The sequence below is a fragment of the Arachis ipaensis genome, chromosome B10 (assembly GCF_059453495.1).
Source record: "Arachis ipaensis isolate K30076 ecotype BB chromosome B10, ASM5945349v1, whole genome shotgun sequence".
NCBI classification, from domain to species: domain Eukaryota; kingdom Viridiplantae; phylum Streptophyta; class Magnoliopsida; order Fabales; family Fabaceae; genus Arachis; species Arachis ipaensis.
This window is the reverse complement of record NC_142435.1, coordinates 142,325,476-142,336,381: the sequence shown is the minus strand read 5'-3', so window position 1 is coordinate 142,336,381 and position 10,906 is coordinate 142,325,476. Positions and strand designations below refer to the sequence as shown.

Sequence of the window (10,906 nt, the reverse complement as noted above, 5' to 3'; positions counted from 1 at the left end):
AATTATTTTTTATTATATCATTGTTGTTCAAAATATGAATATCAATTTTTCAAGTACTATTTAATCTTACATACAAAAAAATCTACAAACTTGCATTTTTATTATATAGTTACACAAATTTAAAAAGATTGTTGCCATTCTTTTCGTAATATATTCTCATCATCACTGTCAATTTTATAATCTGCCAATCTAGTAGGTAGTTTATATTTTTTTTGAGGTCTTCTAGATGATTTTAGTTGTTTAGTTGTGTTAGATTATCTTTGTTCTATTTCATCACATGAATTTGAAATTATAATCGGCTGCTTTACTGTCTTTTTGTTCCAGTTCTACATATTTTTCTCGTCAAACGTCACATTTTTTACTGATGATCACTTTCTTTAATTCTGGATTATACAGCTTGTATACTTTTGAGTTTGTGCTATAGCCGTTAAAGATACACGTTTTGCCTTTATCATCTAACTTCTTCCATGTACTAATATTTATCGTGCCATTTTATTATGCCTCTATTTTGTTTTTTTTTTTCATGTGCACCTTCTCCTTTTGTTTAGTTTATCTAATGGCATTTCATATTATCATCTCAAAAATGTTTGCTAGCAAAAAGAAAAAATTAGACAAAAATAATTATAAAATAAATTTTAACTATTTTTTTATTGCTTCTCTAATAATACCATTATCAATTAACGTCGTATAACTCTGCAATCAATTATGAAGGAATCGGTCCTAACTTTTCTTTTAATTTATTAAATTATATTAAATATATATTAAAATTATTTATACATATATAATACATATAAAAATATAAAATTTATATTAAAAATAAATTAAAATATATATATAACTTATTTTAGTACTCACTTGTTATTTTTTTTAATTTAATTGTTATCCCAAAATAAGGTTATTTAAGGAATACCGGGTGACAGAGACTCTCAGCCTCAATAATAGTCAAATCCATCCATCATTCGTTTGCTATGGCTTCTTCTAGCTCTCAACAAAACAAGCATTCTCCTTCTACTTCTACTGTGATTTCTTTCTTTAAGATTATCCTCAAACAAGCTCTTCAAGATGATGACTTTGTAAGCATTTTCTCTCGTCTTCTTCATCTCATCTTTTTCTTTTAATCTGTTTATCTTTTGAGATATTATTTAGTTAACAAAAAGTTTCTCTCTTTATTTCTCTGTATATAATTTTTCTCATTTATAAACATTTTCTTCATAGAACAACACACATGCATGGCTTCTTAGCTGAAAATATAGTAATAGTAAACTCCTTCTTCTTGTTATCTAGATCATTTTTTTATTTACAATAATGTATGCTTAATTATAATTAATTTTGTAGCAGAAGTACATAAAAATAAAAAATACATAAGATGAATGAAAACCTAAAAACATATTTGTTAGATGGTTACATTTTATGTACTCCGTATGTATTCTTACTACAAAATTAATTACGATTAAAAAATGAAAAATGATCTAGGTAACACTTTCACTCATCATAGGACATATTGCGGTGATTTGAAAAATTATCATATTCATCATTTTTTCGTTATGCATGAGTTCTAATTTTGTTATTACTCATTTGGTCCCTACCAATTTTCATGTTGGACAATGCCTTCTTTTAACATTTTTTTATTTCACTCCTAGTCTCTAATTATGCAAATAATGCTGCAAAATAGCCTTTTGAAATTTGAAATTAGTCTCTCCTTTAAAACAGGTGAAAGATTAATCTTTACCTACATACAAAATTTAGGACTAATATGTTTGGACTATTTTACTGCATTATTTATAATTATTAGTGAAGGATGAATTGGGAGTTTACTGTTATTATTATATGAAGATGATAGTCGAAAATCGTTAAATAGTTTGATATATTTGACTAAACTATTTAACATAATACATGTCAACATCTTGGTGAAGACATACTAATGTGTGTCACCTTATTGTTATTATGGTTGCTAACGCCAGATTCATAACACTGCAGAAGTTACCAATAAAGTTCACTGAAAAATATGGTTCTGGCCTATCAAACCCATTGTATCTTAAGCCTCCGGATGGTACTGAATGGAGAGTAGATTGGACTAATCAGGATGGTGAAATTTTGTTTAAAAAGGGTTGGAAAGAGTTTGTTGCATATTACTCTCTTGATCATGGCCATTTGTTATGGTTTGATTATAATATTGGAACTTCTCACATGGAAGTACACATATTTGACATGGGTTGCCTCCAAATAGAGTATCCTGACAATGATCAGATCAAAGAGCAGCTGCCACGCAGAGATCAGCAGTCAGTGAAAAGGCCAGAAGAACAAAAAACTAGACATGTGGATAGCAGTCCCAGCACCCAAAACATGAGACTTAACGAGGGACCGCAGAAGAAAAGATTGAATGAATTGCCAAGAGAAGTCCGGGGCCAACCGACTAAAAAACTGAGAGCACTAGTGTCATCTGCTTCTAAAAGTAGACAATTGGAAAATGACACACAAATCAGGGATGTTGAAAGAAGCCTCAATTCACACGGTATTAAATCCAAAGAGAAAAACCGTGAGATGCTAGTGTCTGTCAATCAAGATTATAATGGTACGTGTCTCATAATTGAATCATCCTTTCCTTTTGTGGATTCAACCGTTGTTGTTTTTGAGTTACAACTTGTAACTGCTTTGTGTACATTACAGTGGTAGTTTCTCATTCTTTTTTTCCTATGTACAAGGCAAAAGGAATAGAAGAAGAAAAGATTCTGAATCTTCTATTAGGCCCTGTCCTGCAAGACCTGAATCTCTGAAAGAAGCTAAGAAGTTTAAATGGGAAAAGCCCACTTTCATCATCAAGATAACGCAACGGTCTCAAACGAGAGCACCATGTGTAAGTATAGGTGAATACATATATCATGTTGAAAATTATGTATCATGTGAACTTGCATGTGCTATTATTCTTTCAAACTTTGTGTCTTATTTCTAACCATGATGACATAAATATGATGTGCTGCAGTACTTTTCAACTAAATTCTTCAGAAAGTATTTTGAAAATAATCCACAAAATGCAAATATAAGGTTTGGAAAGAAGTTGTTCCCTGTTAAGTTGATCTATAGGCCATCATCATGTGTTGCCTTTATCTCTGCTGGTTGGAACCTTTTTGCTCGAGCTAGTCAATTACAAGCCGGAGATGTTTGTTTGTTTAAGCTCATCAATAGAAAGGATCCGGTGTTTGATGTTCATATTTGTCGTCGACAACGCCGCGGTAAGGCAATTGTTTAAGAATTTGTTGTTCTGTAAAAAATTAAGATATTAGTACAACATTGAAAACATAATTAACTTTAAAAATGGAATAGAATTTAGCATTATTCTCATTAAAAAAATTATATTAAAAATTAATTGACCCGTGTTTGATTTGGAGTACATTTTACAAATCTCTAATTCTTCCCTTCCTTAAAACATTTATAGCAGCAGAATTTCAATCTTAAGGAAACTATTGTTAGTTCTGCTAAGAATGCAGTTAGCTTATGAATGCAGTGACTATGTATTTGGTCCTTAATGTAACCACAATTTGTTATATAAACTAATCTTATGCTAAAATTTTTGTTGTCTCCAACCCTATAGATATACTTGTATCCAAAACTCTTCACAAGTAAAATTCATGCTAATTTTTTACAATTCTGTTATGTATCAGAGTCACTTTCCAAACCAGTGACTCATGTGATTCAGCTCCCAAAAGAAGTTAAGGAGCTCAACTCACAGAATCCCTCTTTCATGGTTAAGATAAGAGACAGTGATCCAAGAAGATCAAGGCCTGTAAGTTTATTTCAATACATTTCATCGATGACAAAACATAATATGCCATGCAAACTTCTGAGTGCTAGTTTATACTTAGTTTCGCAAATTGTAAGTTTATAACTATTTTTTAACATGGCAATTCAAAAATGGAATGTGATGCAGAACTTATCAGCTATCTTCTACAGAAAGTATTTTAAAAAGAATCAGCAGGATGTAAAATTACAGTTCGGAAAGGAGTCGTGGCCTGCTACGATAATCTACAATCCGACATCGAAAAACAGCTTTATTTCGGCTGGTTGGAGCTCTTTTGCTAGAGCAAGTAAATTAGAAGCTGGAGATGTTTGTGTTTTTGAGCTCATCAATGAAAAAGATCTGTTTGATGTTCATATTTGTAGAGCCCAATGCTAGGCTAATGTATTATAACTTCAGGAACTAAGAGCTCATAATTCTTAAATAAGGTTAATTTCGTGAAGAATGTATCACCTTTTTTTTTTCTTTTCTGTTGAATCAAACTTCTACTGTATCCAATCCTTTTTGGTTTGGACCAGTTATATATATATATATGTATGAACTAAGTGTTTTAATTTTATTTCTTGTTTTGGGACTTCATGATTGCAATGTTATCTTCTCAAAGTGAAAGACAAGGTTGTGTTTGGTATAAGGATAAAAAAAAGTGAGGTAGAATTTTTCATGGATTTGATTCAAAATTGTAATTTACCTATGAATCTAATCCATGAATGCAGTAAAATAGTATATCATAAAAAAAGATTGAAGATTAATAAAATCTAAAATAATTATAATTAATTTTATGTCTATTATAATTCCAATATTTGTAAGATTTTTTTTTAGAATATAAATATATACTAAATTTGTGCTTTCTATTTTGAGAGAAATTTTTTTTATTTATCAAATAAAATTTATAAAAATTGGAGAGGTTAAGAATTTTTTTAAAATAATTTTTTAGTCTTTTCCACATTTAAGAACCTTATTGATACATTAAAGATAAAACCATTTTTAACTACCACCAGCATTTTAATCCTCTATAATTAAGAGTTCAAACAGAGTTTTTGGTTTATCACTTCTAGTTGCACGGATTGTGTTGTTTTTTCTCACTGTTTTGCGTGTATATATAAGTACGTGCTTATATACTTTATCAAATGATAACTTCATCATCCACCACCTCCTAAATACTCTTCTGTTGCTGTCATCTTCTTTCGCTTTTTCAATTGTCTGTGAACAAGTAGAACATACATGGCTTCCTCTGCCTGTTTCTTCAAGATTGTTCTCAGACAAAACCTTGAAGATGGAAACCTTGTAAGCATTTTCTTCACTTCATATCCTCTTTACTTATAATATTATTTAATGCATGCATTTCTCTTTGTGATTTTTCCCTTGTAAGGGTTTCTTTCATTTATGCTTATTACTAAGACTAGTTTCATACTTTCATTTGAATTGCAGGAGGTACCAAAAACGTTCAGTATGAAACATGGTGACAGTGTTCCAAATCCAGTGTATCTGAAGCCTCGAGATGGCACTGCATGGAAGATAGATTGGTCTGAGTATGATGGTGCGATTCTATTTGAAAATGGTTGGAAAGAATTTGCTTCATATTACTCTTTGGATCATGGCCATTTGCTGTGGTTTGAGTACAATCAAACTTCTAACATTGAAGTAAACATTTTTGACATGACTTGCCTTGAAATAGACTATCCTTCCATGGATCACATCAGCGATGATGATTCGATTGAGATCTTGAATGAACTGCCGCCACGAGGCTGGCCGAGGAAAACAGAGAAAGCAGCACCAAAGACACCATCTCCTTCTACAAGTAAAATGTTCACAAGTTCTGCCAAAACTGAAGTAGTGAAATGGTGCCCTGAAATAGACTATCCTTCGAAGGACCACATTGATGATGACAACATGGTTATGGTTGAGAATGAACCGCCACGAAGAGGCCGAGGGCGGCCGAGAAAAACAGAGAAAGCAGCACCAAAGACACCATCTGCTTGTACAAGTAAAATGTTCACAAGTTCACGAAGAGGCCGAGGCCGGCCGAGGAAGACAGAGAAAGCAGCACCAAAGACACCATCTCCTTGTACAAGCAAAATGTTCACAAGTTCTGCCAAAACTAAAGAAGTGAAATGGTGCCCTGAAATACACTATCCTTCCAAGGACCACATTGATGATGACAACATGGTTAGTGCTCCCACTGAGTTTTAAAAAATTTATATATAGTATATAACCCCCCCCCCCCCCCCCCCAAAAAAAAAAATTAGATAAATTTGACCTCATCTACTTTATTTATTTTTGGTTCACAATATCTATATACAAATAAAAAAATAAGAGATTAAATGGCTTTATTATATTATAAAATATTATATTTATTATTTAATAAAATAATTAAATAAATAATATAAAAAACTAATAATAATAACCTATTTAATTTAAATTATTTTAATTTCTCAAAGGGTTGTTTCGAGTCCATTCTTTTTTCTTTCTGCTCTCTAACTCTCTTTTTTCTGGTTTTAAAATTGTTCAGGTAATCTAAATCTATAATATTGTCATCCGTTTCTTCTCCTAAATATTATCTGTATTTTTATCATATATTAATTTTACTCTATTAACTCTTATTTATCTTTTTATACGATTCAATTTAAGGTCTTCTAGAGAGTTAGTTCATATATATATGTGAAAAAGATTAAACTTTTATGCTCTATTGTATGTTTCTTTTTTTTATTCATGTGATTAATTTTATCACAAAATAAAAAAAAAATTATAACCAAAGCAATATGGTTTCACTGCTACTTTTACCAGAGGTTTTTTTATTGGAAAAGTTTAGGGGCAGCAAACTTTATTGAATTTTGGCCAGCATATAACCAGCAAAGAAAAGTGAGTCATTGGATGAAATCTCACACTAATCTCACACCATTAAAATCATCATTGATGGTTGTTTGATAGCTATAAATCATAAAAGTTGCTTGCCCCCTAGCACTCCTCTTTTTTATTTTGTTTTATAAATTGATTTTAAAATTGTATTTAATTAATGAATTTGATTTTAATTTTAATTTTAATTTTGTGATGTTGAATTATTAACAGATTATTATTTAAATAATTATTTTATTATTTTAATTTATTTGGAAAATAATTTGAAAATTTGTTGGATCCGTCAAGGTTGTGAATGAACCGCCACGAAGAGGCCGAGGCCGGCCGAGGAAAACAGAGAAAGCAGCACCAAACACACCATCTCCTTGTACAAGCAAAATGTTCACAAGTTCTGCCATGACTAGAGTAGTGAAATGGTGCCCTGAAATAGACTATCCTTCACGAAGAGGCCGAGGCCGACCGAGAAAAACAGAGAAAGCAGCACCAAAGACACCATCTTCTTGTACAAGTAAAATGTTCACAAGTTCTGCCAAAGCTAGAGTAGTGAAATGGTGGCGTGAAAAAGACTATCCTTGCAAGGACCACATTAATGATGAACCGCCACGAAGAGGCCGAGGCCGGCCGAGAAAAACAGGGAAAGCAGCACTAAAGACACCATCTGCTTGTACAAGTAAAATGTTCACAAGTTCTGCCAAAACTAGGTGCCCTGAAATAGACTATCCTTCCAAGGACCACATTGATGATGACAACATGGTTAAGGTTGAGAATGAACCGCCACGAAGAGGCCGAGGCCGGCCGAGGAAAAAATTGAAAGCAGCAGCAGAAGTATCATCTCCTTCTACAAGTAAAATATTGATGAGTTCTGTCAAAACTGGAGATGTAGAGAAGGGCCCTGATAAACAAAACTGGATGCAGTGTTGCAAGAATGAAGAAGCTAGTCAATCTGAATGAAGAATGCAGTGTTGCAGTGTTGAAAGCAGCGTACGCATATATTCCTCATAAAATATTTTACATATGGCGTATTGCATTTCATATAACTATGCAATAAATATGTTATTGTTCTTAGGCTGTGTTTAAATTTCGTTCAAATGAATAAAAATTACTGTGTTGTTTGAAGCTTGAACTTAGCTACAAGTAACTTTTATGCAAATTTTTATGGTGTACATGTAAAGTTGTTCAAGAGGCAAGGAAGTTCAAGTCAAATAATCCCTCTTTCTTAACCAAGATAAGGCAAACTCAACTATCTGGATCTTCACCAGTAAGTTGATACATTTATCTCTGTCAGAAACATTTTACGTTTGTTTAAATATGACATAATAAACTTGTACCAATTTACCAATTATTCCAATACAATGAATTAAAAAAAGTTATACACTCATTAAAAGTTATTTACATTGGAATTTTTTATGGAATTACTGCAACTCTGCAAATAATTAGTAACTTTCTAAAAAGTGACAAGTATAATAAATGAGGGAGAATGAGTGAAATAGGATCCAAACCATAAATTGCTTTGAAAATAAGTAGTTGGGCAACTTTTGATTAGGTACTTTGTCCAAATAACATCTTATACTACCGACAATATATAATTCTACATGTATTGTTTCTGCATGGATCACTGATATATTTCTAGTTATGGTAGTAAGGAGATAACACTGCAATGCAACCATTTAGTATGATGAAAACTATGACTCTGTTACAACTCTTGATCCCTGAACATACTCCATTGATCTGCAACACAAGTAAGCAAAGCCATTGGCTAATCATGGCTTCGACGAATATGAACCTTAAGATCTGGACCTTGTCTGTTAATGAGCTCAAAGATACAAACATCTCCGGCTTTTAAGTTATTTTCTTCAAGGAACAAGCGCCAATTAGAGATAAGGGCATTCTTCCTATTTGGATAATAGATCAATGTTGCATGCCACTGCTTCTTTCCAACTCGTAGAATTGCATACTGCTTCGTGTTCTCGAAGTACATTCTGAAGAAACAAACTGGAATATTCTGCAATCATATCAGAATATTTCATCATCATGGTTCACAACAGTCTCAATTTTGCATGACATACAAAGTTTGCACAGAGATAAATGAATCAACTTACTGCTGGTGATCCTGTTTGGTGCTTTTGCTTAATTTTTATGACAAAAGAAGGATTTTTCGACTTGAACTTCTTTGCTTCTCTAATAACTTCTTTATGACAAAAGAAGTATTTATGCATTTTAGCAACAAAGAAAATAAAAAAATTAAACAAAATCAGTAGAATCCAAAAGATGAAAGAATGATGAGATTATGAAACAGACCATCCATATCTGGTCTGGCACGTTGAATTATTGGCAGCTTAAGATCTGCTGTCTCTTCAGATTGACCATCTTTTTCATTCTCGACATGCAGCTTCAAGTTTTGTGTATTGGGATTTTTATCTATATCTTTAGCTTTGATGGCACTTTTCATTGTTTTGCTTGTAGAAGCACGTGATTGCTTTGGTTCTGCTATCACTTTTTTCTTCGGCCGGCCTCGGCCCCTTCGTGGCGGCGGTTCATCCAAAATCTCAACCGAGTTGTCATCACCGATTCGGCCATTGGAAGGATAATCAATTTCGAGGGCACTCATGTCGAATATGTTTACTTTGATGTTAGAAGTTCCGTTGTACTCAAACCACAACACATGACCATTCTCCAAAGTGTAAAATGTAGCAAACTCTTTCCAACCCTTTCCAAACAAAATCTCACCATCACGATTAGTCCAATCTATTCTCCATTCAGTGCCATCTGGAGGCTGGAGTTTCACTGGATTTGGCATATCACCACCATATTTCCTACTGAACTTGTTTGGTATTTTCTGCAATGCCAATGAAACTGTTGTTGGTAACCATACTTAGCAAAACTCACAATCATAACATAAAATTGGCCAGATAAACAAAAATTGATTCGACTCACTCTATTTGTATCACTCAACCTCTTAACAACCTTTTAAGAATTAGGGGTGAACGCGGATCGGATCGGATCAGATATGGCTAAAATTTTGATCCGATCCGCACTAAAATCATCGGATCGGATCGGATCCAATCTCCTTTTTTAACTTGGATCCGCTCCGCAATATATCCACATAACACAAAATATTTTTAAAAGCTTATTTTTATTAAAAAATATCAATAAAATTCATTTTTTCTATTTTTTTAAATATGTTTACTCTTAAAATAATATTAAACATACATTTTTTAAATAATAAATTAAAATAATACAACATATATGATAATTATTAGTTGAAATAAAATATATAAAAAATATTTATTTATTTATTTATTTCTTTATTTTTGCGATACGCGGATATGCGAATATCTACACAAAATTCACAATCCGATCCAATTAGTGTGTGGATCTGATCCAATCCGATCCTCTATATTCACAATTTTCGAATCAGATTCGGATAAATACAGCAGATATGCGGATCGGATCCGATTCATGAACGTCCTTACTAAGAATTATCCTTCCCTAACAGCAGCTTTGTTGATTCAGTTACTACTCTAACTAACTAACTTACTAACAATCAAAAATTCAAAACTAAAAAAACATAAATATTGAGGAGCATATTATGCTGGTAAGAAAAGAAACCATGCATATGTGTGGTTGTTACCTCACATGGAAAATATGACAAAAATAGTGAAACACAAGAAGTATACATAAAAAAATTTTGTATGTGTAAAATAAAAACAGTGAAAGATAAAAAGAGGATAGAAGGGAAAGAAAATTCTCACAAGATATCTATCATCAAGATTTTTTCTGAGAACAATCTTAAAGAAACGGATCATAGTAGAAAGAGAATTCTTGTTTCTTTGAAAGTTAGAGGAATCCATAGTTATGGATATTCTTCTTATTCACAAAGAATCAATGTATATCTTAAATAAGAAGACAACATATTAAAAAGAACAAAATAAAGTTCTTTTTCATAAATTTCAGGCATAATTTTTGGATTTTATATTTAATTTAAATAAGAACAAAATTAAATTCCCTATTACGTGCCTGAATTTCATACCGAATTTTATTTTTTTAATTTTTTACATTTTAAGTAATTTGAACAAAAAAAGATAAAAATCAAAATAAGATCTTTTGAATGTGTCTAAATTTCATACATAATTCCTAAGTTTTATAACTATAATAAAATATTTTTTAGATATCACTTTTGATGTATACAGTAATTAAACTCATTTAAAGTAATACTCGTATGTGGTATCGGTAACAAAAATCTGTATTATTTTCGTAATC

At 31.7% G+C, this 10,906-nt stretch overlaps 3 protein-coding genes across 4 annotated transcripts; 2 read left to right on the top strand and 1 right to left on the bottom strand.

Moving 5' to 3' along the window:
• The first annotated feature begins 933 nt into the window (after positions 1-933).
• LOC107624547 (B3 domain-containing transcription factor VRN1-like) lies at positions 934-4,351 on the top strand. Its single transcript, XM_016327048.3, has 6 exons — positions 934-1,073; positions 1,978-2,572; positions 2,703-2,854; positions 2,981-3,230; positions 3,660-3,781; positions 3,926-4,351. The coding sequence occupies exons 1-6, from the start codon at positions 969-971 to the stop codon at positions 4,169-4,171; spliced, it is 1,470 nt and encodes a 489-aa protein (XP_016182534.1). The 5' UTR covers positions 934-968; the 3' UTR covers positions 4,172-4,351.
• Positions 4,352-4,831: 480 nt separating this feature from the next.
• LOC107624524 (uncharacterized) lies at positions 4,832-7,866 on the top strand. 2 transcript variants are annotated; one of them, XM_021113311.2, is made up of 4 exons: positions 4,832-5,077; positions 5,222-5,330; positions 5,469-5,959; positions 6,935-7,866. In XM_021113311.2, the coding sequence occupies exons 1-4, from the start codon at positions 5,015-5,017 to the stop codon at positions 7,595-7,597; spliced, it is 1,326 nt and encodes a 441-aa protein (XP_020968970.1). In that variant the 5' UTR covers positions 4,832-5,014; the 3' UTR covers positions 7,598-7,866. The 2 variants fall into 2 exon arrangements, with proteins under 2 accessions (XP_020968970.1, XP_016182506.1); XM_016327020.3 differs by having other exon boundaries at positions 4,834-5,077; positions 5,222-5,959.
• Positions 7,867-7,985: 119 nt separating this feature from the next.
• On the bottom strand, positions 7,986-9,445 carry LOC107621389 (B3 domain-containing transcription factor VRN1-like). Its single transcript, XM_088484572.1, has 3 exons — positions 8,945-9,445; positions 8,746-8,834; positions 7,986-8,648 (listed from the first exon to the last, which is right to left on the bottom strand). The coding sequence occupies exons 1-3, from the start codon at positions 9,441-9,443 to the stop codon at positions 8,403-8,405; spliced, it is 834 nt and encodes a 277-aa protein (XP_088340698.1). The 5' UTR covers positions 9,444-9,445; the 3' UTR covers positions 7,986-8,402.
• Positions 9,446-10,906: the final 1,461 nt, after the last annotated feature.